The following is a 27,098-nucleotide window of genomic DNA, read 5'->3' as shown; positions in this document are numbered from 1 at the left end:
GTGTTTGTGTGTTGTGACTGTTGTTAATCAGTGTAAATACGTGAGAATACGTTTCTCAGGCGGTTTTGGGGTAATTTTCTTTTATCCTCTCTGATTTTATTCCCGTCCAGAACGATCATGTACGTGTTTTTCTCAGACGTCCTCTGAGTTAAAAAATTACAGGGTGAATTATCTTCTGTTTTTATCTGAACTGTAATCGTGGTCCTCTGGTCATTTTAATCCCGCCTGGACGCACATCTCTGAGTCTAGTCTCAGAGTCGCGTTTAATAAAATAGCTTGAATTTGTCCACTGCTGCGCACCGTAATTACATTTTCAGTGCTTGGGCGTTTCCACGGAGATCCATGTAAAAATACACAACAGCGAGTGGAAATGGAGGAGCTACTGAACTCCATGATGTCACGTGACCGAGAAAGCCGGAGTGCAGGAGTTTTATCACTAAAGAGTAGAAGTGTGAAATATTTTTCACAGACATCCCCCTGAGATAATAAATCCCATACTGATAGGGTTTTAGACAACCCAGATTGAGATCTAAAGACGGGGTTAAAATTAGGAACGCACCAAAATGAACCTTTTTGACCGGAATCAAAGACAAACTTTTGTCGATTTTAATTTTTTTTTTGCTGTAAAATGATCAGGATTAGAGTCTCTTCCCGTCTTGGAAGTTCTGATAAATTTAACCATGTTTTAATATGACTACTATAATATATATTTTTTTCCCCCAGAGAACAGGCCGCTGGTGGAGTTGGTGTTTATTTGAGATGACTGATTGAGATTTTTAGACATTACTCAACCTTTCCTCTGTTTGCGGATGTCAGAGAGGGTTTGCTGAAACCCCCCCCCACCCCTCCAGCCAGCCCCCAACCCCCCCCCCCCCCCCCCCCCCCTCCTGCAGGGATTAGGGTGGTTTTATTTACCTGCTGGGGAGGAATGCTTTCGGCTGGCCGCTTTTGTATCGGTGCGAAAGCCCAAGGTCAGGGAGCTTCTTTAAGAAAAAGAGAAAAAGCTCCTAAAAATCCAGACAATAAAGGGCCTCTCGAGAGGAACCCGCGGAATTTCTGTTCGTGTTGCGACACAGTTCAAAAACGCTGCCCTCGTTCTCCACCAAACACACACACACACACACTCACTAATGAACTGAGGATGCTGCTAATGAGTGCAAAAAAGATGCAGAGCTTTCAGACCTCAAATAATGCAAAGAAAACAATTTAATATTCATAAGTCTTCATAAAGTTTATAAATCAATATTTGGTGGAATAACACTGGTCGTTTTTATTCATAGTTTTTTTTATGCATCTTGGCATCATGTTCTCTTCCTCCACCAGTCTTACACACTGCTTTTGGATAACTTTATGCTGCTTTACTCCTGGTGCAAAAAAACAAGCAGTTCAGTTTGGTGGTTTGATGGTTTGTGATCATCCATCTTCCTCTTGATTATATTCCAGAGGTTTTCAATTTGGTAAAATCAAAGAAAATCATCATTTTTTAAAGTGGTCACTTTTTTTCTCAGTTTCTGCAATTAAATGCTCTAAATGAGAATATGTTTATTTGTAATTTGGGAGAAATGTTGTCTGTAGAATAAAACAACAATGTTCATTTTACTCAAACATAAACCTATAAATAGCAAAATCAGAAAAACTGATTCAAAAAAGTGAAGTCTATTAATTTATGTTTTTCCAGAGCTGTACATCTAAAGAACTTTAGAAGAACTCTTTCGAAACCACCTTTTTAAGTTGTGTTGCCTGTAATTTGCGATGCAGTCTTAAGCTGTTATGTGCCCAATGCAACACAAATAGATGATTAAATTTTCTCTTTGGACTCTTTTTGAGCTTGTTAATTTTGTATTTTTGCCGTGTTCCAGTGCTAGTAAAACTAACAAAAGCAAAGACATGAGCAAATAGATGCTGGGTCTCAAAACCCATCCATCATCAGAGTTTTCACCACACCAAAGCTAAAGGCCAGAGACAGCAGTGATTGGTGGGTTTGATGTATTACCTGAAGAGTTATGGCCTAACAGGGTAATAGTGGCCTTATTGGGGCTTTTGAAGGCCTTACTTACCTCTTCACAACCTTGAAGAATCTGAACACCTTCAGAGGTCCAGTGGAGTCCATACCTCAGTGGAGATACTCAATATCAGACAGGTAAGGGATTTTTTAATGTTTTATTTAATTAGTGCATCTCAAAAAAGTAGAGTATTATTGAAATGTTACTTTATTTCAGTAGTTTAGCTGAAGATGTGAAACTCATATACAGTATTATTTAGAAGTATTGCACACAGAATGATCTATTTTAAAAGTTTATTTCTTTTATTGTTGATGATTATGGCTTACAGCCAATAAAAAAAAAAAAAAAATCAGTGTCTCAGAAAATTAGAATATTTTATAGGACCACTTTTGGCAGTGTGGGCAGTGTGCCAATCCTGCTGGAAAATGAAATCCGCATCTCTATAAACGTCAGTAGAGGAAAACTAAGATATGAAGTGCTGTAAGATTTTGTGGGAAAACAAACCTGCACTGACTTTAGACTTAGACTTTAGACTTAAGTTTTCAATGATATTCAATATTAATTTCTTGAGATGCACCTGTATTATATTAAATTGGTATATTTGGCACAGGGATTCTTTGGCCCATCTGTCTGTAGTGGGCTGGAAACGCCGCTAGAGGACACTGCTGGACAACAAACGTTTCAATTCTGGATCCGTTAGAAGTCAGGTGAGCTCAGAACCAGACCATCTAACAGAACCTCTCAGCAGGGTGTAGAAACGTGGTTTCTCAGCTCGTGCGCGGGAGCTGTTCCGGATAAGCTCATTACCGCAGCTTGTGTAAGATTGCAGATTGCGGCATTTTGAAGGAGCTGCAGTTACAGATCTTTAGTTGCGACAAAGATGAATTTAGAAAGTTTTAATCCAGAGAAAAAAAGGCTCTACTTTGATCTGCGGAGGGATCTGAGCTCTGAAACCAGCAGACGCCCATCAGAACCGCAGGAAAAAAGTTCCTCATTAATCTCATTAATTGCTAAAATTTAGAAATCGCAGGTTTAACATCATCAAGCCAATTGTACACTGTAAAATACCTCCTGATATGAAAATTCTGAATGATCATTTGTGTAAAATTGTGTGTACATGATGTACATGATAATATTCATATAAATAAACTCTTACATTTTAAGAACACTTAAGTATTAATTCTAAAGCTCAAGAGAATACATATTAAAAATTAAAATAAAAATCGCAAATATTTAAATTTTTTTACTGTACTGGACTTTTTAATAAACTTTTGGTTTGACTTAATTTTAAAGTAAACCGATACAGGAGTAATTGTGACATTCATAATTATAAATCACTAAATATCTGCTTCCTACTAAAAACCTTTCCTAGAAATATTTGCAGTTTATGTTTGTTTGTTAAATATTATTTGCATCCTATTTAGTTTTATTTTGTGGTGTGTTGTATATTTTATGTTTTACTTTTATTAAACTGTACTCTGAAACTACATTATTTCCTACAGTATTATATTCGTTAGTAATTCTTAAGTTTTAAATTCGTAATTTTTTTAAAAGTTGGTTTAAGTATTATATCTGTTTTAAACGCAAATTAACATTTAATGAACGGCTTTATAGAGGTTTATAAACTAATAACTAATAATTAACTAATAATATAGTCTTATGCAAACTTAGTCTTATATGTTTGCAACTTGTTTAAACTTTATGCATAATTGATTGGTCAAATACTCTACAGAGAAACTTTTTGATTAACAAAAAAATACTTTTCAAGTTTCTTTACTGAATTTGGCAGTTTGTAGGGGAACAAATATAAAAGAGCATTAAGTACGTGATATTATACCGATTTTTCCAAATCTGTTAAATTTACAGTTTACTCGCTTATTCACATTTAGAAAATCAACATTTTTAAATCAAATTTATATAATTTATACACAAGTGCAAAACCCTTTGCGCAAGAGCAAAGTCAAGGTAAATTCTACAAAGTTTTAAACAAGTTTGCGTGTTTTGTACGTGATATTTTAAACCAATAATTTACGTGTACAGAAATGCAAACTTAGAAATAATAACTTTTAATAAACTAAATGAAAGATTTAGTAGCTACTAGTTTCGTTTAATGCCTTAATATTAAATAAATTAACGTATAAATATTGATGCGACATTTTTCTAAAGCGGAATTCTGTTTACTTTTGACAAAATATAGTTAAATTAAAGTTAATTAAATAATATTATTAGGATAATAACTGTGTTTAACTAGTGACCCGACTGATTTTGCGCGCATTTTAGTAGTTTCTGAAGTTGCGGGTCTTTTCATGTCTGAGTTGTCGCGATGTTTCGCTGTTTGATCAGAGTTCCAGTATCGATCAGTCTATTGATCCGATGTTTATTGGGTTGTTTATTAGGTCGTTTACTGCGCGGCGGCTTCTGTGAAGAGCTCGCGGGAAAGCGCAAACAGAAGCGTGTTTAATCTGTCTGAGAACCGCGTGCGCATCAATACACACACACACACACACACACACACACACAAAATCCGACTGAGGAAAAAACGGAGGAAACTGCATTTTACGATTTTTCATGTAGTCGCTAAATTTAGAAATGCGTTTTTTATTATTCTTTTTTTTTTTATCGTTTTTTGTTAGGTTCTTACAAACCACCCACATTAGTTTTGTATGTGTTTACATTTCACATTAATACCTTACTTTCCTCATTCATTTATAAATTCAAACTTTCATATCTATATTAAAATAAAAAATCCGTCTTTAAAAATGCGTCTTTTTCCGGCTTTTAAGCGCTTAAACAAATACTTCATTTTTCTGTCATTTACTCTCATATTTGTGCACCCAACCTTCATTCCTCCATTCCTTCATTCGTCCCAATTTCCAATTGTTGCTTTAAACAATTATTTAAAATTAATTTTGTAATTGATTAAAAAGGGTATTTTCACTTTATGATTAAACAAAAAAGCAATTTCACAACTTAAAAAAAATCTCAGACCACCAGAAAAGAATGCACCGGCAAGTTTCAATAGTTTATCACATTTTATAATAAACATATAAATAATAATAATAATTTCTATGCATTTGCTGAAACATTGAGGCCTCGCTATGATGGGCTACCAGCCTAGAACAACTGTGCATCGCTGCTACATTTCACTTTTATTCCTCTAAAAAACTACTATTACAAAATATGAAAAACGAACCAAAAATACACTTTTTTTTTAGTAAATTTCCATGAGTTACTTATTAATTTATTAAAGAAATGCTGGGTAGCTATGCTGTTAAGACGACTGAACTGACAAAGGAAAATGTGCATTTTTCTATTTCCTCCAAAAATAGAAAAAATAGAAATAAAAAAAAGAACAGAAAAAAGAACAGAAAAGTGGGTAGAAAGCCTCGCTAAGCAGAAGAACAGCATAGGATTGCCAAGACTGTGACTAAATTAAATTAAAATATATTCTTGTAAATTTACACTATTTAAAAACAAACAAAAACAAAACAAAAGAAAAACAAAAGAAGATGTGATTTCGGGATACGATCGGTCAAAATCTACTTAATTTTTACAATTCTGTGTATAAAAATATAATTTATGGCCCCACAAAGTTGAGCTCTTCCCCCAAAATATAACAGTCAGTTGCACATATGCACAGAACATTAGAACCTGTCCGAAGTTTCTATTTGTTTTTTTCTAACTTTTTACAACTTTTATAGCTTTTTCTTTTTTTTACATTTTCTTTCTAGTTTACTTGAAATATACAAAAATAGATTCTGCACATCTGGCTGGTCCCACTGAATCACACTGCATTTGTGTGACACCAGCCATGAGTTCACACGAGAATAAATTATTCAATCTTATCTTTTAAGGCTCCATTTTTTACTCTTTTTTTTTCTTTTTTTTAAATGATAAAAGTAAAAGTCAGTGAAATAAATATCCCACCTCTTCTCAGGGCTTTTCTCTCTTTCTCTCTTTGTTTTATACTCTAGTAAAGTCTTATATCCTACATTAGTTGCGAATGTCCTGCTTTGAGTCCAGAAGAGTCTTTTTCAGCTGGACGTTGGCATGGTTGGCATCCCCAGCGGATGGAGCTCCTGCTTATCCAGGAGGAAAGTTCCCATCCGGTAGAGTAGCCGGGAGTACCAGTGGATGCCGTCCAGCTGTGTGGTGGAGTTTGAAGGCTGGGAGCTTTGTGGGAGTAATAAGGAGGACAGGCTGTGGGCTAACCTGACCGGGGCGAAGGCCCAGTGCGCTAACCAGTGGTCCTGGATGACGGCGTAGCAAGATGCTAACACCTGGTCCACTACAATGGTGCCGTGTGATGTCACCGGTGCGTAGGAGCCTTGGTGTTCCTCCATGTATATCCTCTCCACGACCACAGGGTTCAGCTGACCTCCGTTCCTGTCCACCACCAGCACCTTCTGTCCGGGTACGACGTTGCTCGCGAAGGTGGAGGTCATGACCATGGCCTGGGCACCATTAGCGTAGTTAGCATTAGCCTGAGTGCTCTGTGTGGAGTTGTTGAGGATGAAGATCAGGTGGGCTGCAGTAAGAGTGATCTTTTGAACAGGTGCTTTGGTTTCTATCACGTAGAAAACCCGTCTGGTGGAAGGATCTCGGTCTGTGAACATGATGAAGTCGCTATAGACCAGGTTCCCCGATTCATCCGCCGCCAGAACCGAATCTCCCGGCTTCAGATCCTTCAGGGCCTTCTGCCTGCCGTCCTTCAGCCGCACGTGTGAAGAACCGGGGAAACAGCCACCGGACTTTGCAGCCACTGAGTTTTCTGTTGGAACAAATAAATATGATAAATATGATTATAATGCATCACCATTGACAGAGATGCAATTTTGAACAATGTTGATTGTTCTGGAATTAAAGATATTAAAAATTAGCCTTCATTGGTTTATTAAACGTCTTCTACTGTCACTACAATACTGGGGGGCTTTATACCCATTAAAATGCATGGTGCACTAGAGAGAGTCCCTACAAGAATACAAGCTCTAGGGACAAGACAAGCTTTTCTGTGCATTTGAACATCTGTATTAGCAGTCTGTGCAACTTCAATGCACTGAACGTTGAGGATAAGACAAAACATAAAGTTCATATTCATAAAGTAGTTTTGAGGGTTCAGAAATCAATATTTGCTGGAATAAACATTTTGGTTTTTAATCACAGTTTTTTTTTATGCATCTTCCTCTTGATTAAATTCTAAAGGTTTTTAATTCGGTAAAATCAAAGAAACTCATCATTTTTAAGTGCTCTCTTATAACAGTAGTGTAAGTGTGCAAATCAGAGAGAAGTCATTTAATTAAGACATTTACAACCTAATCAATAATACTTAATAATCTAGTTTATAAGCCATTTATAAACCTTTAATAAACCATTTATAAGGGTAGTCTTATTTTAAAGTGGTACCAAAAAAAACTTAGTTTTATGAAAACGAGTGAAAAAAATACCTGTTAGAGGTGAGGAACACCATTGCACAGAATTTTGAGGTTTGTAATGATTTTTTTTATTGGTTTCAGATCATCTTTTGGATAATTAAACATGCGCGGGGTCAAAGTGAACCAGGAACACCATTACTGTGCCTGACAAATGAACAGAACAGGAGGGTTTAAATACTGAAAAATTTGAAAGTATTTGTTAAAACTGTCTTTTTTTTTTTTTTTTTTTTTTTAAGTCGAGCCAAGCGGAGTAAGAGCCGGTCTGGGCTGCAGACGTTGCCGTGGTGGAGAGTAAACGGTGGCCGCTGTGTGAATTGGGCTGTAAATCTAAGGCCCTCGAAGAAAAGGAGGAGAAGAAGAGAGAAAACGACAGAGTCTTTGTTTGAGATGAGGGAAGGGAAGAGTTTGGACCGCTCTAATTAAAAACCAATAAAGACGGACATTGTCATTGTAATGCAGCTTGTGTACGGAGCACTCTCGGAAAAGGACACTCGCGCCTTTCCCAGCTCCTCTTTCATATTTGCTCAGGTGCAGAAACTTGTGTGTGTGTGAGAGTGTGTGTGTGTGAGTGTGTGTGACAATTCACAACACTCTTACACACACACACACACTTTCACACACTGCATACTCTCTCTGAGTTAAAAAGGAAAGGCCTCAGAGTTGTATTTACTCAGGCCGGACACTTTCGCAGCTCTCTCTCATGATGGAGATTTGAATGTAAATTAGCTGCAGGGTTATTTCTCTCTCTCTCTCTTTCTCTTTCTCTTTCTCCCTCTCCGTCATCAATCGCGGGAGAACCCTTCACATTCCGTCTCTCTCTCGGATCACACGTTCGGTAAACACAGAGGCCCAAAGAACAGGCTCCTCCCGCCTCCGGATTTACTTTTTAAACTCTAATCCTCTCATGAGTTCCCGGGCCGTGCAATAACGCCGGCCACAATTGTGGAAACAGATTTGGGCGAACGAGTTCAGCCCTGCTCGCACCCAAATCCTTTTGATAGAGGCGCGTGACCCCGGCTGACACGGGCTCTCCGATGTACGTCCAGACGTGTGTTTTGAATTGCAATCTGAAGATTTTGGGGGGTATTCAAATGCGCTAATGCAGCACAGAGAGAAGAAGCACGTGATGAATTTCATTAGACCTGTTTTTACTCAAACAATCAATCAAAATAGCTTAAACAGCCTGGTGACATTTTACTTGGATGGTCCATTTTCCATTTTACATCCTCGTTGATGCTTAACTGACGTTCATCACTCAACTGAAAGTTAAACTAACCCTAAATGCAATTGAACCATATGTTGAGGATAAAAGAATCAAAATACAATATAACCCTTCACCTAACTCTGACCCCACAAGTCTTTATTATTTAGTTTCTAGTGTAAAGACGACAAAATATTGTTTGGGGGGGGGGGGGGGGTTCTGGTCATTTTCACAGTTCTTCTGGCCAAGTCACGCGACTTTATGTCCTTACGTCACATGTACAGCATCTAAAAGAGGCACCGACTCAGTTTTCTAAGCTACAACTGTACACTCTCGCTGCTTTTCAACTCTGTGGCTCATTTTCCCCTCTATAATTGCACACTCTCACAACTTACCAACTCTTTGGCTCGTTTATTCTGCCACAACTGCATGCTCTTGGCGCTCATCAACTGTTTGCCTTGTTTTCTGTGCTACAACTGAACACTCTTGCCGCTTATCGACCCTTTGGCTCATTTTCTTTCTCTACAACTGCACAACGGCTGGTAGAGCAATGGAGACTTCAGAAGGGCTCATTCACCCAGAGTAAAACCAGAGTGTGTAGTTGAAGTGAAGTTTCTGACGGAGCACGCTCACTCTCTTTCTGACTGAACATAACCTGGAATTGGATTTATCCACTCTGAAAAGAGACGCATCACATTCGACCAGTTTAAAATGATTCTTCCACATGCTCTGTGCAATTACCTATTCTCACCAGAGGGTTGCTCAGTCCTGTTGCTTTGTGCTAAATGACATCAGACAGATCCATCCCTCACACAACACAACATAATATCCTCCCGGCCTATGTTACAAAAATCACTTCAGATGGTCCAGAACCCAGCAGCTCACCTGCTCTTTAACCAGCAAAAACTAAAACATGTACATCATCAATCACGCCACCCTCATTAAGCTTTGGTAAGCGCCTAGTTTTACCAAACATTCACACAGTAATCCAGACTGTTCTCAAACAGAGTTCCCCAATGGTGGAACTAACTACCTTCTACTACCAGATCAGGAGAATCTCTCGCTATCTATAATAAACTCCTGAAGACTGAGCTCTTCAAAGAGCACTTACTCTCCTAACACCTCTAACTAACTACCTTCTACTACCAGATCAGGAGAATCTCTTGGCATCTTGGCATCATGTTCTCCTCCACCAGTCTTACACACTGCTTTTGGATAACTTTATGCTGCTTTACTCCTGGTGTAAAAATTCAAGCAGTTCAGTTTGGTGGTTTGATGGTTTGTGATCAACCATCTTCCTCTTGATTATATTCCAGAGGTTTTCAATTTGGTAAAATCAAAGAAACTCGTCATTTTTAAGTGCTCTCCTTATCCTTTTCAGAGCTGTATATCATTTTAAAATGTTTATTTATTGATACAGTGAGCCGAGTTTTCTTACCTGCTTTAACGGAGCAGTGGATATGGGCTTTGGACTCGTAATAAACCCAGTCGAATCCGGCTTCCACCGCCAGTCTGGAGAGCGTTCCGTATTTGCTCTTGTCTCGGTCGGAGGTGGTGATGTCCACGGCCCGGCCTTCATAATGCAGAGATTCCTCAAAATGATGCCCGTCTTCATCCCAGCCTTCAGTGACCCTCAGCTTCACCCCGGGCCACTGGTTCATCACGGAGATGGCCAGAGAGTTCAGCTTGTCTTTGCACCTCTGAGAGAGAGAGACAGAGATAACAGTGGGTAAGAAATGAGGAACACTTTAACTTGTGAGTTTTAAACTTTTATCACATTTTAGTGACATTAGCTTTAGCATTTAGCTTCAGTGCTAAAAACCAAAGAAACTATTTTTTTATATATATATATACAATCATACAATCACAACAATACTTTATAATTGTTTCTTTTTCTTACGGCTACATGTAAAGTATCTCAACAATAAAGCTATAAAACTAATTTTTAGATAATTGTTAGACCACATTTACAATATTTGGATTGTATTTTAAAAAACATTTTTTTAAAACAGAGGAAATTGAGCTGCTGCTTCACACTCTTTCATTTTATTTAATGTTGATGTAAAAGTTTTTTTTTGTAGCTGGTAGCAGTTGCGCTCTGCAGGTAACAGGCTCCCCAGTTACAATTAACTTCCAAGATAGCGATGAACGTCTGATTGTTTGCATCGCTCTAGGTTGTATTTAGTCAGTGGCGCACCTGTGCTTTCTGTTGCCAATATAGAAACAGCAATACGCCAGAAATGTACCTGCACACACCTCATTTCCAGACCACCACGCCCATCAGTGTAGATATATATGCAGAAGCTCTGCTGCTGTTTACAATTTAAATGATTCATGCGAAAAGCATGAAAATAGACTATTTGCAAGGTGTAAGATAGCAATGAGCATCAGGACGTGACTCATGCTTTATCATTTTTAATAATACTGCATCATATTTGAAGCATTTTCCCATGCTGTGTGAATGTAGCTGTATAATGAGGACTATCGTACATGATTGTAGGTGCTTTGTGTTATTTTAATATATAAAATTAAAGCTCTTTAATGTAAAGAGGTTAGAGAATTTGAAGCGTAAGCGATCAAACCCTTTATTTTTTTTTGTTCTTCAGTTATTATCTTGTCCTGAACAGGGGCATCTCCCTCTCTCTCTCTTTCTCTCTTTCTCTCTTTCTCTCTTTCTCTCTTTCTGAAGACTCTCTAAAGCCTGCGATGAAAAATTGATAAGTTATTGCATTCGCTTCACTGCTCTAAAACATATAGATCCAACGGCGAAACGGGCAGAACTGCAACCCGGCGCTCAAAAAGGTTTCATAACGTCCTCCTGCCGAAACCACTGAAAAATGAACACATGCCCCAAGACTGTTTCTATTTAGCATGATTAATTCATGTCCGAGCGCAAGGAGATCCAGATTAGCCGCGGCCGCAGATCCAGGCGAGCTGGAATGACGAGCCACTTTAAAAAACCCCTTTCTCTTCTGGGGCGATTCAGGGCTAGTTTACAGAGCCGTGCAGGTTACTGTTCTCCTGTGTTTCTGATGTAGAAGGTGATTTAGATGCTCTACTGCTAGCTTTGCGTCTTTTGGTGTATACAGCTCTGGATAAAAAAATAAGAAAGCACTTAAAAATGATGAGTTTCTTTAATTTTACCACATTGGAAACCTGTGTGTACAACACTGAATAAAAAAAAAACATATATTTGAAGAATACACTACTGCAACAAAACAGAAATTACCTGAGAACAAGAACTCTAACAGAGATTTCTAACAGAGGTCAAAGGTCCAGAATGTCATGATATTAATAATACTAATAATGCACTGCAAATATCTCCATATATCCAGGATAAAAGTCAAATATATGATACCGGCCAGATATAATCTGTCTCTAGTAGATACAGCTCTGGAAAATAAATAGACAAAAAAAAGACACTTAAAAAAGATGAGTTTCTTTGATTTTACCAAATTGAAAACCTCTGGAATATAATCAAGAGGAAGATGGATGATCACAAACCATCAAACCACCAAACTGAACTGCTTTAATACATTTTTGCACCAGGAGTAAAGCAGCATAAAGTTATCCAAAAGCAGTGTGTAAGACTGGTGGAGGAGAACATGATGCCAAGATGCATTAAAAAAAAAACTGTGATTAAAAACCATGGTTATTCCACCAAATATTGATTTCTGAACTCTTAAAACTTTATGAATATGAATATGAACATGTTTGCTTTGCTTTATTTGATCTCTTTTTGTTTTTACAGTTTTCCAGAGCTGTAATATTCATTGCTTCCTTATTATGTTTTCTACTATCAGGGAAAGACTTTTATTATAGATTTTGGAGCATTACTCTGTGGATTTGAGTCAGTATATTCTATGATCACCACCACAACTGAAAATTAGGGACACACTCACATAGCATTATCAAGGTAATGATTTAATAGTGCATTTACTGTGATAGGACTTCTTACAGGGAACACCCGCCATTATTGGGCATGGTGTCAACAGGTTCTACAGGGTCTAGACAAGTGTTGTGTGTCGTTGTGTGTGCATTGCCACAACTGTGTCAGCAATGGTTGCAACTTGATATTCAAAATTCCATCTAGCAGTACTAGTATTAGAAATATATATATATATATATATATATATATATATATATATAGAGAGAGAGAGAGAGAGAGAGAGAGAGAGAGAGAGAGAGAGATAGTATAACATTATTATTTAATCAATGTAGTCTAATCTATAGTAATAAAATATCTCTCAGATATCTCAACAACTCTATAATGCAGATTGATATTATGATGTAATAAACTCCTACTGTACACTCTGTATTCCTGGTCCAGGTTTTTAGAATATACCTGAAACAGGAAGTAGAAGTGATAGAAACCATCTGTTGCTAGCATACACCTGAACTTAGACGGAAGTTTCTCTCATCTCTGTGAAACTTCTAGAAATCTCTAGAAGGTCAGAGTCTAGGGTGCTAACATGCTAACATGCTAACTTCGTGTTTCTCTAATCTTTAATGATTCTGATCAGAATTGATAAATTTGTGCACATAGACTTTGCGTCTTTTGGTGTATACAACTCTGGAAAAAAATAAGAGAGCACTTAAAATTTATGAGATTTTTTTATTTTACCAAATTGAGGAAGCCATCAAACCAAACTGAACTGCTTGATTTTTTGCACCAGGAGTAAAGCAGCATAAAGTTATCCAAAAGCAGTGTGTAAGACTGGTGGAGGAGAACATGATGCCAAGATGCATGAAAAAATGATTAAAAAACAGGGTTAATCCACCAAATATTGATTTCTGAACTCTTAAACTTTATGAATATGAACTTGTTTTCTTTGCATTATTTGAGGTCTGAAAGCTCTGCATCTTTTTTGTTATTTTAGCCATTTCTCATAAATAAATGCAGAATATGTAAATAATAATAATAATAATAATAATAATAATAATAGTCAGAAGCTTTTGTCTATAAGCATTGTGACCATTCAAAGCCTATAAATGAGTGAATTTCAACACTAACCGATCTCTTTAAAGCTGTTTAAATGTATTTTGTTTTTCCATCGTCCACAAAAAATGAACAATTATTCAACGTTCTCTGCTAGCATTGGATATTTAGCTAACATAGCTTATGTTAGCTTTATTCCAGCTTCAATTCTGGGTAAGAACTGTTTAAATGGTAGATGAGAGTAAAGCAGATCACTGAGAGAGGGGAAGCCTGTAAAGTGAGAGGTCCGGCTGCTGGGGGTCATCCCAAAGGACTGGACCAGGCTGGTCTTTAGGCACTTGTGGCACTGAAAATGCTCCTAACTGTGACCCAATAGGAAGGGAGGTATGCGGAGAGGTGGAGGGAGAGAGAGAGAGAGAGAGAGAGAGAGAGAGAGAGAGATACGCCGCAGGCTCTCCCCCGGCACATTCAAGAGCCGTGAAGCCTTAAACTCTTTATTAATTCATTGGGTCGTGTGCCTCAAATCAAGCCGGATTGTGCTCAGTGAGCATGATGCACAGCAGGAGACGACAGGACGGCCTTTCCTCGGCCCATCCCGCTCCTAATCCTCCACCCTGAGCCCCAGCTTTCGGACTTCCAGCTTCAGGACCAGACAGGACAGTTTTCTGACCTCCCCAGTGAACCTCCTGCCCTGCAGAGTACATCCATCAGCTGCTACGATCCATCCATCAGCATAAACACCATGCAGTGTCTTTACTAATCAGGGTTTAAACCCAGTAGGGCTATGTAATGAAGAAAGCACTTCAAATTCTGAATCAGTTTCTCTGATTTTGCTATTTATAGGTTTATGTTTGAGTAAAATGAACATTGATGTTTTATTCTATAAACTACAGACAACATTTCTCCCAAATTACAAATAAAAATATTCTCATTTAGAGCATAAAAAGATGCAGAGCTTTCAGACCTCAAATAATGCAAAGAAAACAAAACGTTCATATTCATAAAGTTTTAAGAGTTCAGAAATCAGAAATATTTGGTGGAATAACACTGGTGGTTTTTAATCACAGGTTTTTTAAGCATCTTGGCATCATGTTCTCCTCCACCAGTCTTACACACTGCTTTTGGATAACTTTATGCTGCTTTACTCCTGGTGCAAAAAATCAAGCAGTTCAGTTTGGTGGTTTGATGGTTTGTGATCATAGATCTTCCTCTTGATTATATTCCAGAGGTTTTACATTTGGTAAAATTAAAAACAGAAGCAAATACAGAATGTTTTCAAAAAAAAAAAATCAAATATGTACAATATTCGCTCACCCAACCAAAATCACTAATCACTGAGGAGCATAGTGCACAGCAGAACCAACTTTCTGCAGAGTTACTACATCACTGCACACCTCCAAACTTCATGTAGCTTCAGAGTTCATCCCTACACACCCCCAAACTTATTATAATCCAAAGAATCACACATCTAATATCAAATGAAAAATGTCCTGACTGTTAGATCAAATCTGGTCTCCATAATCATCAATCGTGATGATCAATCTGTTCCTTGGTGAACGTTGTTGACCAGTGTCTCCACAGGACACTGCAGTTATTGAGCCGCTCACTAATTTATCTCTCTGGTTTTTGGTTGGGAAAGGGTCATCACCCTGTAACGCAGGTCACACTGGGTATCGTCAACTGTGTGGTAATTTACAGTCTCCACTTAAAAAACAAATTGAAGTTTCACCTCTTGAGTAAATCCACGGAAAAGTCCATAAAACTCAATCCGGTAGTAATTTTCCTTCAATCTGACTCTTTCCTCAACACCATACGACCAAAACAGCCGTCTAATAACAGTTCTACACCACTGGAGGAGCTGAATTAGCCCTAAAGAAAGATGTTCTTCAAGGCAATGGTCAACTCAGTGAGCAGATTGCATGTGTAAATGGTTCTTTACCTGTTTGAAGGGTTCACAATAGTTCTAACGCAGCTCTACAGGTGAACATGACCATTTAAAGAACAATTTGGATGCTTAACTGCATCTAAAAGTTCTTTACATTGGTGGGAATCTTTGGAGATGGATCTTTAAAGAAAAAAATGGTTTAATATAACATTGAACATGGGTTCAAAAAGCCAGACTGAAATCAATATTTGGTTGGCTCCTCCACCAGTCTTACACACTGCTTTTGAATAACTTTATGCTGCTTTACTCCTGGTGCAAAAATTCAAGCAGTTCAGTTTGGTGGTTTGATGGTTTGTGATCATCCATCTTCCTCTTGATTATATTCCAGAGGTTTTCAATTTGGTAAAATCATCAGTTTAAAGGTTTAAATGTAACTTGTAGCTGCTTCCTCAGGTTCTACACATCGTATGGATGTTACGATTGTAGAGCTTTTGGAACCCAAAATCAAGGAAACCCATCAAAATAAAATGTGTTACAGCGAGAAACCGCAAACAGAATCAAATTAAATTCCAATATTTAACATGTAAAAAGCTGTAAAGCTGAGCTAAAAGTGAGGGACTGGCCTCAAACCCGCCTCTAAAGAGTGTAAAGTGTTTTCGGGGGCTGCTGGAGGGACTGGGAGGGGTGTAGAAGTGGCCACTTTATTTACATAAAGGAGAGTTTATTGTGAAAGCTGCGAGAGCAAACGAAGCCCCGCAGGCTGCGCTCTCGCACTTCCGTCCTCTCTCACACCACAGCAGAAAACACACTCACTCTCACACACTCAGACTGGATTTATTAAGTCTGAAAGGTACTGATTTAACTGATTAAACTAATTAAATTGATTAAACTGATTGAACTGATTGAACTCGTGTGGAGTGTTAGAACAGAGCCTCGTACAGCCTATATATATATATATACAGCTCTGGAAAAATAAGAAAAACACTTAAAAATGAAGAGTTTCTTTGATTTTACCAAATTAAAAACCTCTGGAATATAATCAAGAGGAAGATGGATGATCACAAACCATCAAACCACCAAACTGAACTGCTTGAATTTTTGCACCAGGAGTAAAGCAGCATAAAGTTATCCAAAAGCAGTGTGTAAGACTGGTGGAGGAGAACATGATGCCAAGATGCATGAAAAAAAAAACACCAAATGTTGATTTCAGAAGCTCTGCATCTTTTTTTGGTTGTTTCAGCAATTTATTTTTCAGAGTTGTATACCTTCATTGTCATTGCACAAGTACAACAAGATCCAGTGTGCTGTCTTTAGAACACAATATGAATAAAACTAATATAACACATTTAAAATACATATACATAGTAAATGCAGGATTAGAAATCAGTCCATTTGGGGGCGAAACAAATGTGCAATATATAGCAATCAATCCAGTGGAGAGAGCAAATAAGCATTAATAAATTAATATAAATAAGAGATTTGAGTGCAGGATGTTTTGTAATAAGTATTCCAATAGCACTGTGGAGTTTCAAATACATTAAAACTGCCCTCAATGTTCTAGATCGTGCATAAAAGCTTGAAAAAGAGTTTTTTACTAAATTCCACATGGTTAAGAAGTGAATATGCAAATATATGTGTAGTTCAGTATATCTGTATATACTGTCACTGTCCAATGAAAACACCATTTTCAATTTTGTCGTTTTTTGTTGATTTTTGTCGATGTTTAGTTTACTACATACTTTTTTAAAATAATAACATAAAGGACTGTCCAACGAAATGGTCCAATTGAAATTCTCTAGTCATTTTCTCTGATTTTGCTATTTATAGGTTTTTGTTTGAGCATAATAAATAATGTTTTATTCTATAAACTACAGACAACATTTCTCCCAAAATAATAAAATAAGAAAAATATTTAAATGTAACTTAGAGCATTTACTATTCACTAAAAAGGATGCAGAACTTTCAGAGCTCAAATAATGCAAAAAGAAAACAAGTTCATATACATGTTCAAAGTTCAAAGTTTTAGTTCAGAAATAATCAATATTTGGTGGAATAAATCTGGTGGTTTTTAAACACATTTTTTTTCATGCATCTTGGCATCATGTTCTCCTCCACCAGTCTTACACACTGCTTTTGGATAACTTTATGCTGCTTTACTCCTGGTGCAAAAATTCAAGCAGTTCAGTTTGGTGGTTTGATGGTTTGTGATCATCCATCTTCCTCTTGATTATATTCCAGAGGTTTTTAATTTGGTAAAATCAAAGAAACCCGTGTTTTTTTTTTTTTTATAAGAGAGCACCTGCTCCACCGCTGAAACTCTCACCAGTCTAGCGACTCTGAAGCTGCTCTGAACTGATGGCCGACCCGAGGCCCTGAGAACTTCCCTCTCAGCCCCAGATCTTCTCCTCCTGCTGCTGCTGCTGGTGTTTGATGTGAGGAGAACGTCTGTCTGGAGAGCTCCTCCAGGGCCTGGAGCTACTGTAACCCCCATAACCATAATAACTGTAAGTGGAGTTTGATGTTCCTACACATGTGAGGAAACCACACCAAACACGGTTTCATCCCCCTCAGCCTTTAAACCTGCAGACATCAAGAACCTTCAGCTCTGCTCTGAGACAGAAAGAGGCTTTATAACACACCTGCACCATCCGGCTCACAGGTAACACCAGCGCTCAGCGCCCTCACTGCGTCTCTGATACCGACCTGAGCATCTCAACACCTCAACACCCTACATCCAAACAACCCACTCAGCCTCTTATAACACTCTCAGCGTTCTCCAGAGATCTATAATCCAACAAAAAACACCATCTGAATGCTTCAAAATATAAAGAAATTGTCTTAAATACAGTCAGTGCTTCAAAATAACGAGGATCTTTGAAGGTTCTTGAGTAACAGCAGCTCTATACAAATCCACATTAACTCAAACGCTCCTATAGAAGTGTTTATTCACTATTTTTCCTACTAAGAAAAGCGTAATCACTATATATATACAGCTCTGGAAATAAAATAATAAGAAAGCACTTAAAAATGATGAGTTTTTACCAAATTTTACCAAATTGAAAACCTCTGGAATATAATCAAGAGGAAGATGGATGATCACAAACCATCAAACCACCAAACTGAACTGCTTGAATTTTTGCACCAGGAGTAAAGCAGCATAAAGTTATCCAAAAGCAGTGTGTAAGACTGGTGGAGGAGGAGAACATGATGCCAAGATGCACGAAAACTGTTTTCTTTGCATTATTTGAGGTCTGAAAGCTCTGCATCTTTTTTTGTTATTTCAGCCATTTCTCATTTTCTGTAAATAAATGCTCTAAATAACAATATTTTTATTTGTAATTTGGGAGAAATGTTGTCTGTAGTTTATAGAATAAAACAAGAATGTTCATTTTACTCAAACATAAACCTATAAATAGCAAAATCAGAGAAACTGATTCAGGTACTGAAGTGCTCTCTTCATTTTTCCCAGAGCTGTATATATGTTAAGAAGATGCCCAAATATTAAAGAACTACTTTATAAGAGAGAGAAAAAGACAGAACGTAGACTTTTTTAGATTATATAGCACTGAGAAAAGTCTAAGTAAGCCATTTAAAACTTATCAATGAACTTATGCATATGCATCATATGCACATTTTGCACAGTGTGTAAAAGTTTAAAAGTTATGCCAAATTGAAGAGGTGAAATAAAGTGAGCTACTAGTGGCACTGAACAAATCCAAAATACTCTGTGCTCCTCTAACCAATATATCAAAGCATTTACTGATAGCACCAACAGGACGAATGTTGTTTATTAGTAGGGCTATAGTATTATAGAATAATAGAATCCAATGAAGTAAAAACACTGCTTTTTGTATCAATGTTATTTGCATAATGTGTTATATTAATATTGTTTTGCTAAACCTTTGCGCGGTGCTTTACATATACCTGGCCCATGCCCCGACAGCACAGTGTGGCGCGAGCCGACAAGCTAAAAACAGGTGCGCTGCTGCAGTTTTCGGCAGTGCTGCACTCAGTACCTGGCCGGTGCGCGCGAGCTAATGAAGCCGCCAATGCAGGGCTTCCTCTCGCAGAGCACCTGAGCGAGCGCGTTCTTAATAATGCTGCTCCCCAGTGCAGCCTTGATGCACGCGGTATTGCACGCGCCGTGACTGCACCATTGCAGCACACTGCGGGCGCGCGACACAACAGTCAAACGGATATATATATATACAAAGAGCTCAAGCCAGAACTACTCTTACAGTCTGACAGCTCGTGCACCTGCAGCAACGATAGGATAGACGTGCAGGGTGCACGCGATAGCATACACACACACACACACACACACACATATATATATATATATATATATATATATATATATATATATATATATATATATATATATATATATATATATAAAGAGAGAGATGCTTTCTGTCTAGAAACCCCAATAAGCACGGGGCTGCACAGCGCGCGTGCACTTGCATTGCGTTGCACACACACACACACACACAAAACGCGTTTGCACGAGCGCGTCCATCAATCTGTCTGTCTGTCAACCCATCCGTCCGCAGCCTCGCCACGTACCGCACGAGCCGTCGCTCGCGCAGAAGAGCAGGGCACTGACGGCACATTCATATTTTAAACGCAGGAGCACCGCGCACGAGCGCCACTCCGGTCGCGAGCGCTAGGTTCCGTGGCTGAAGCATATGTGCACCTTCATAACAAGCACGTGCTCCGCGCTTGGCCAAAGCAGCTATCTTTTTGTGCATGCATGCATGCACTGTTTAAAAAAATGTATGTAGGTTAAAACGTGTATTATATTAACTTGTTCATTCGTACACATAAAATGTGAAATATATGTCTGAATTATTGCATGTAAAATAGCAGCAGCACTTGGCAGTGCATGAAGAAAATGTTATATTTGTGGGAACAGGGGAGCCAGAACATGTCTGTAAAAATGTCTGGTAAACTCTCTGGCAGCAAGAGCACCAGGAATTGTCTATGCAAATGGTTATGTCTTGGCAGCAGGGATGCCAAAAATCCATATATCTGTAATACTGACAGCAGGGGCACCAGAATTTATGTAGGAAATGGTAATTTCCTGGCAGTAGGGATGCAAAAAGTATTTCCTTGCCTATATGTTCTTGTACTTTTAAAAAATAACAGAAAATGCTCTTATTTTTTAAACATAAATACTTTTGTATTACATGTATTACATGTAGTACACTTATGCATATATTTTTACGTCAATAAATAATGCCAATTTAGAGAAAAGCTGTGCAAAAAAAGATTCTTTTTTGTACAGTTTGCATTGTAAGTCCCTCAAGCCTCTCCGCGCGCGCCGCATTAGACGATTCTAGGCGTTTTCCGTGGACGCGCGCGCCATGCAACAACCGGACGGCTGACGGGAGCTCACCTGTGTCATGAGGCGGTCCGCGCCCGTGTTCTCCTCGTCCTTAAAGATGATGTCAGGGTTGTAGTTGGGGATGAGCTCCTTGAAGCGCTCGGAATTCCGCGTGATCTTGCCCTCGTACCGACCGCTCGCGCCCAGCGTCTTCTCGGCCACGTTCGGGATGAACTGCTTGTAGGCGAGCGGCGTGAGCTTCTTGGGGTGCTTCCGGCGCCCGTATCCCCGGCCCGGGCCGCAGGCCATCGCGAGGGAGAGCGCGAGCGCGGCCAGGAGAGCAGATCTGGCCAGCAGCATCATGGTGGAACGCGTCCTGGCCGTGGCGGAGCCGTGCGTAAAAAAAGCCGTGCGTAATAACCGTGCGTAATGACCGCGCGTCCTCCTCCTCTTTCGCTTCTGGCTCGGCGCGCGCTCCTCCTCTTGTCAGACACCGGCGAGCTGCCCTCCCCCTCCCCTTTTACCGTGGCAGGTGGGGAAGGCGGCTGGTGGAGGAGTGCATTAGGAGGAGGGGGTGGAGGAGGTGGAGGTGGTGGAGGAGAGAGAGGGTCTTTGGAGAGTCAGGTGGGTTTGGGGGTTTCGGAGCGCAAGGTGGTGCTGGGGGTGTGTGCTGGAAGAAGGCACGCGGAGTCTCGCGCTCTCTCTCTCTCTATCTCACTCTCTCTCTATCCTTCTCTCTCTCTCTCTCTCTCTCTCTCTCTCTCCCTCTCTCTCTCTCTCTTTAGCGCTCGCGACCCGGCTCCTTCTTTATGTATGGTAGCTGCAGTGGCTAGCAAGGAGGGACTCTGATTGGCTCGTCCGCACTAGTCTTCTTCTGATGTGAGCGCGCGAGTGCAGAGGCTGATATGTTTCCTGAACCTGGAGGGAGGGAGGGAGGGAGGGCTGAAGGAGGGAGGAGAGAGAGAGAGAGAGAGAGAGAGAGAGAGAGAGAGGAGGAGGGAGGAAGAGGTGAGCTAGAGAAAAGTTCCGCCTTCTCCTGCTGATGCTTCTATACTATACATACTGTACACTATACTACACTCTAAACTATACTCTCTACACTATACACTATACTCTTTACATTATACACTACACTATACACTCTACAATATACACTATACTACACTACAATATACACTCTACATTATACTACACTCTATACTATATACTATACTACACTCTACTCACACCTACACTACTCTACTCTCTCTATTCATATTGATAATAGTAGTAATAACAAAAACAATAATTTGTATTATTATTAATGGTCATTAGTAGTACATTATGGTGTATTTGATAATGGTACTAGTAGTGCTAGGCATAATAATAAAACTAATAATAAGAATACATTTTTATCATAAATGTATTTGGTTGTATCATTAGTGAAACTAGTGTCTGTCCCCTCATTCCTATGATCACTATTCTTCTTCTTTTTATAATATTAACATTACATCAGAGTAAATACATGATATACTTTTTATATTACTAATGCCATTAATCTTACAATAGTAGTAATAATAATAGTGTATAGTAATAGTAAAGATATTAGTGCTTTGATTAATACATACAGTATTTGTCTCTGTAGGATAACAGTAGCAGTGGATTGGATTAGATCTGAAGCTGCTGCTCTGCTATTGGCTGAGGGGAGTCTGGCTGTGTGAGCTTTAGTAAGTGATTTACTGTAAACTCTAATTACTCTCTCTGAGTCACTTTTCTTCACTTTCCATTCGTTTACTTTAGTAATTCATGTTAATAAGCAGGACGTCGGGTTCAGACCACAAATCAGCCTAATAAAAGAGTAACAGAGTGAAATCAGGTCTGAACCTGCAGCTACTGAATATCCCTCACACACAGCCCATCTGAATAAACTTCTAATACTTTCAAGAGAAGATTTTTAGTACCAAAATCCATTACTGGAGTTCAGTACCACAGTTCAGGACCAAAGTTCAGCATCACAGTTAGTTATAAAGTTCAGTAATGTAGCATCACAATATCTACAGCATCACAGTTTAGGTCAATACCACAGTTCAGTATCACAGTTCAGTATCACAGTTCAGTATCACAGTTCAGTATCACAGTTCAGCATCACAGTTCAGTATTACAGTTTAGGTCAATACCACAGTTCAGTATCACAGTTCAGCATCACAGTTCAGTATCACAGTTCAGCATCACAGTTCAGTATCACAGTTCAGTATCACAGTTCAGCATCACAGTTCAGTATTACAGTTTAGGTCAATACCACAGTTCAGCATCACAGTTCAGTATCACAGTTCAGTATCACAGTTCAGTATCACAGTTCAGTATCACAGTTCAGCATCACAGTTCAGTATCACAGTTCAGTATCACAGTTCAGTATCACAGTTCAGTATCACAGTTCAGTATCACAGTTCAGCATCACAGTAATTTAGTTACACAGTTAAGTTCAGTACACAGTATCTACAGCATTACAGTTTAGATCAGTACCCAACAGTTCAGTACAGGAGTTCAGCATGTCAGTTACAGATCAGTAGGGCACTGAAACACGTACACTACATTAGCCGAGAGCTAGCTAACATTAGCCGAGAGCTAGCTAACATTAGCCAAGAGCTAGCTAACATTAGGTGAGAGCTAGCTAACATTAGCCGAGAGCTAGCCAACATTAGCCGAGAGCTAGCTAACATTAGCCAAGGGCTAGCTTACATTAGCCAAGAGCTAGCTAACATTAGCCAAGAGCTAGCTAACATTAGTCGAGAGCTAGCTAACATTAGCCGAGAGCTAGCCAACATTAGCCGAGAGCTAGCTGAGGTTAGCCGAGAGCTAGCTAACATTAGCCGAGAGCTAGCTAAGGTTAGAAGATGTTTAGCTAGCTAACATACATATTACTTACATATTAAATTTATCGTCGAGTTGGCTAAATGGAAGGTCTATATAAGTCTTGTCTAAGAATATAATAAATCAAATTTGACCTTTTAGGTGGGTAAAACTTTTAGTACTTGTGTTAATCTTTATTAATAGTTACTTATATCTAACCCAACTCTGAATAGTTTTCCAGCAGGAACATCACCTGCACATCTCCCATCTCTATGATCACATTAAGAACTCGTCAAACTGATAATAAACTCGTCTCCGCTGTCTTCTGCAGGGTGGCATTCCCTCAACGTCTGCTGCCCCACATTCCTTTTAAGGATGTTACCCAAGACAAAGCATCCAGGCCTGTTCAAATGTTGTGGTGAGTTATAACGCAGGTCAGCGACCGGTGGACCCGTTAGCCCCGCCCTCTCAGCGGCGTCTGCAGACCAGCTTTATCATCCCACAGGCTGGAATGCGATATGTCAATATGAAAATGCCATTGATAAAACCAAGCACACTGGGGTTTACGAGCCGTCCGGCGACTCCTCGTTTTCTCCTTCGCTCCTTAAAATCCCTTTAAAAACGGATAAAACATGGTTCAGGTCGTGTTCCCAAGACCTCAGCACCCCCCGTCCCCCTGCCACGGTGCTGGGTCTGACCCGCGGGGCTCGGCACCCTCTCGCTGGCCCTGAGAGAGCTGAGAGTGTGTTTAAGTTGAGGGAGCGGCTCCACAGGAGCAAACAAAACGCCTTCGGGTGCTCTGAGGCTGAGCTGGAAGCTCAGGTGTTGTGAAATTCCCCACAGTCCGATCTTTACAGTCCCCAAACAACACATGGACAAAAGCTCCAAAAATCAGGACGCAGGGTGGACACCGGGAGGGCCGATTGGCGGATTGGCGGGCCAACGTCGCTCGAGATTCGGCACTTTTGGGCAATCCATAGTTGGGAATGCTTACAGTTACATTGGGCTGTTAAGATGCTGTTAAAACACTTAACGCTGTGCCCTAAAAATTCTTCAAATTATAGTAATATTGTTTGAGTAAAATGAACATTGTTGTTTTATTCTATAAACTACAGACAACATTTCTCCCAAATTCCATCTGCAAATTCCAAAATATCATCATTTAGAGCATCTATTTGCAGAAAAGATACAGAGCTTTCAGACCTCTCCTCCACCAGTCTTGCACACTGCTTTTGGACAATTTTATGCTTTACACTCTAAAACCAGGGTTATTCCACCAAATATTGATTGTTTCTGAACTCTTGAAACGTTATGAATATGAACTTGTTTTCTTTGCATTATTTGAGATCTGTTTTGTTATTTCAGCCATTTCTCATTTTCTGTAAATAAATGCTCTAAATTACAATATTTCTATTTGGATTTTGGGAGAAATGTTGTCTGTAGTTTATAGAATAAAACAACAATGTTCATTTTACTCAAACATAAACCTATAAATAGCAAAATCAGAAAAACATTATTTAGAATGCATAATTTTTTATGGACAGCACCATTAGCAAGACCTCACTTCCTACTCCCATGCTTGCTGATACTTACGTTGTTTAGTAGTTGGGTAGAGTAGTGGATTAGTGGATAACACAGCACATTACACTCACTTTCCACATTGCAGATTGGGGCTGAACACCTTACCGAACGAGAACGACGCACAAAATGATGCACTTTGTACTTTGGGTATTATTCTCGATGCTAATTCTCCAACCAGATTAAGCTACATTACAGTATTAATGTAAACACTAATGCACCACCAGGCCAGCATGGGAGTAAATCAGTGCTGATGCTGATTCTGATTCTGGAGCTGCTGTATTGTTTTGTAGTCGTTTGCCAGTGTATTGAATCGTGAGTCATTTATTTGGATATTAGAGCATTGTGAGAGCGGCAGTGCACAGTCACGCACAGTCACGCACAGTCACGCACAGTCAGATCCAGACTGCTGGGTAAACCCTGTAACAAACACTGTGACTCACCTGAAACACAGAGAAAGAAAAAGAGAGACTTCAAAGCAAAGCCACTGTTGTGAAACAGCAATGGCCATTTCGGCATTTCAGCAGCCGATGAAAACATAATTGCAGTGGCATGAGCTTAGCAGAACTTAACATGCAAATCACACGGCTAGCGTAGCCTAGCGAGTCCGCGGCGGTGCTCGGTGCGCTCAGACGAGCCATCTGCTCCGACGCGCTGTTTGTTCCACTGCCATTTTGACCCGAGGACACAGATAGTATCTGCTTAATGAAGTTTTTGGGGCGTTAACGCGTGTGCCATATCACCTAGAGCGACGGTAATTCCTTCCTAACTGAGAAAATTGTCGCACAACAAACAGCGCACCAGCTTAATCATGCCAGGGCTGACCACACTAACCACTAATTAGCGAGACCTTCACCTGAACTGCGCCAACTGCTACTGACGTTCACTTACAACTTAGAGAACAGAAGTTTCCACACGTCTCTCTGCCAACTTTACTGGAGATAAACGGCTTTATACAACAGTTAGTTCCGACCTCACAATCTAATTGGTGTTCTCAAACTAAATCTGTAGGCTATCACTTCAAGGACAGCAGCAGTAGCAACAGCATTAGCTTAGCACAGGCTAGCACCAGCAGTTTGCAGCGCAGGCTTGTTTTTGTGGAAGAAAGAAAGAAAATATATCAGTCACTTTGGCCGCAGTCTGATAGCCAGAACAGTAACCAGCCAGGCTAGGCTAAGCTAAGCTAAACTAAGCTAAGCTAAGATAATGCTAATCCTGCAGCTAGCTAACCAACTAAACAGGCAGAAATGCTTGCAAACGTGCAGCTTTCATGGTATGAAGACGACTTAACAGAGCAGGAGCACCCCCTTAACTTTCACTGTTCTTCATTTATTTCACAATTTTGATAAAAAAATAAATGAAATAAGGCTAACGTTGGTGGTGTTATCTTGTATAAACCATCGTTCCAATAAACGTTGTTTATTGGAAGGCATGTTCATTATGGTATTAAAGCATATTCAGTATACATTTGTTCATTTTCTTTTTTCATGAATATCTTTTTGAAAAAAATATCTTGGAAGTGGGAAATACAGATACGCCACTTACTGATTAAAACCCATTTCTTCCATATCTCAGCCATGCAGGAGCGGCGTGCTACAAACCCAGCTTTTTATGATGTATGTCATATTGGTACTTTCATGCAAAAACCTTTTGTGTACATTTTTGCTGTTTTTGATTTTCTTTTTAATGATCTGAATCTGGCAGCTTTTCTTTATATTTGGAATAAAATCATTTTACATTAATTTATTTTTTTTGAGGGTTCAGTGTTTCGAGTTAAAGGGGAAGATCAGGAGACCAGTTTATAAACACTGTAAATGTTTATTTTGTTTAGCTTACATCACACTGTATTTTTTTCCACCATGAAAATTGTCATTATCATCATTAGCATTAATCATTATTAACTAA

The 27,098-nt window shown here is 39.2% G+C and overlaps 1 protein-coding gene across 1 annotated transcript; it reads right to left on the bottom strand.

Annotated features, from left to right (window-relative positions):
* Positions 1-5,883: 5,883 nt before the first annotated feature.
* Positions 5,884-21,239, bottom strand: shha (sonic hedgehog signaling molecule a). The gene is given in 3 exon segments (NM_001291255.1): positions 5,884-6,774; positions 10,075-10,336; positions 20,859-21,239. Coding segments are annotated over 3 exon segments (1,290 nt in total). The 5' UTR covers positions 21,150-21,239; the 3' UTR covers positions 5,884-6,037.
* Positions 21,240-27,098: the final 5,859 nt, after the last annotated feature.

The sequence above is a fragment of the Astyanax mexicanus genome, chromosome 8 (assembly GCF_023375975.1).
Source record: "Astyanax mexicanus isolate ESR-SI-001 chromosome 8, AstMex3_surface, whole genome shotgun sequence".
In the NCBI taxonomy this organism is placed as follows: Eukaryota; Metazoa; Chordata; class Actinopteri; order Characiformes; family Acestrorhamphidae; genus Astyanax; species Astyanax mexicanus.
The sequence above is the reverse complement of the archived record's forward strand: the minus strand, read 5'-3'. Positions and strand labels throughout refer to the sequence as shown.